This window comes from Merops nubicus, unplaced genomic scaffold (genome assembly GCF_000691845.1).
Source record: "Merops nubicus isolate BGI_N331 unplaced genomic scaffold, ASM69184v1 scaffold32535, whole genome shotgun sequence".
NCBI lineage: Eukaryota > Metazoa > Chordata > Aves > Coraciiformes > Meropidae > Merops > Merops nubicus.
The window spans coordinates 466-956 of record NW_008608175.1 but is presented as its reverse complement, the minus strand read 5'-3'; the positions used below and the strand labels follow the sequence as shown (position 1 = coordinate 956).

At 64.6% G+C, this 491-nt stretch overlaps 1 protein-coding gene across 1 annotated transcript in view; it reads right to left on the bottom strand.

Annotated features, from left to right (window-relative positions):
• The window catches only part of CEP131 (centrosomal protein 131kDa), a gene marked incomplete at its 3' end in the record, with an annotated part of 12,185 nt that extends 12,101 nt beyond the window's left edge, over window positions 1-84 (bottom strand). Inside the window, 1 exon segment of the mRNA XM_008940196.1 lies at window positions 4-84. Coding sequence (XP_008938444.1) covers window positions 4-84 — 81 coding nt within the window.
• Window positions 85-491: the final 407 nt, after the last annotated feature.

Below are 491 nucleotides of genomic sequence, written 5' to 3'. Positions count from 1 at the left end.
GGCGATGGGCACGGGGAGGCCCGTCAGGCTCAGCTCCACACTGCCAGCCCCCTGCAAGGAGGAGCTGCTGCGGGTGCTCTTCATGCTGGAGGAGAGGGAAGAGGCCCTGGGAGCACAGCACAGCAGAGAGGGAGAGGTGAGGGCACATCCAGCCTGGCGCTCCCAGCCACCTCCCACAACCGCCGGCGCACGGAGCTGTGACCATTTTCAGATGGAATAAAACGCCTTCCCCTGTGTGCCCACGCAGCCAATAACCCTGAGTGCCAGCCCTGGAGAGGCCCCCGGGTGAATCCCAACACCAGCAGCCACCTCCTCACTGCTTTGACCTCACATCCTGGCCACCTCGTGTCCTGCTGCCCCACTTTCAGGCCGGGACACTCCCTCCAAGGCCAGCAGGCCACTAAGCTGAGAAAATCCCCACTCCCACACCAGGCTCCCTCACTCCACGCAGACCGTGGTCATGCGAGGCCAGAGCAGCCCCTTCTGCCTCG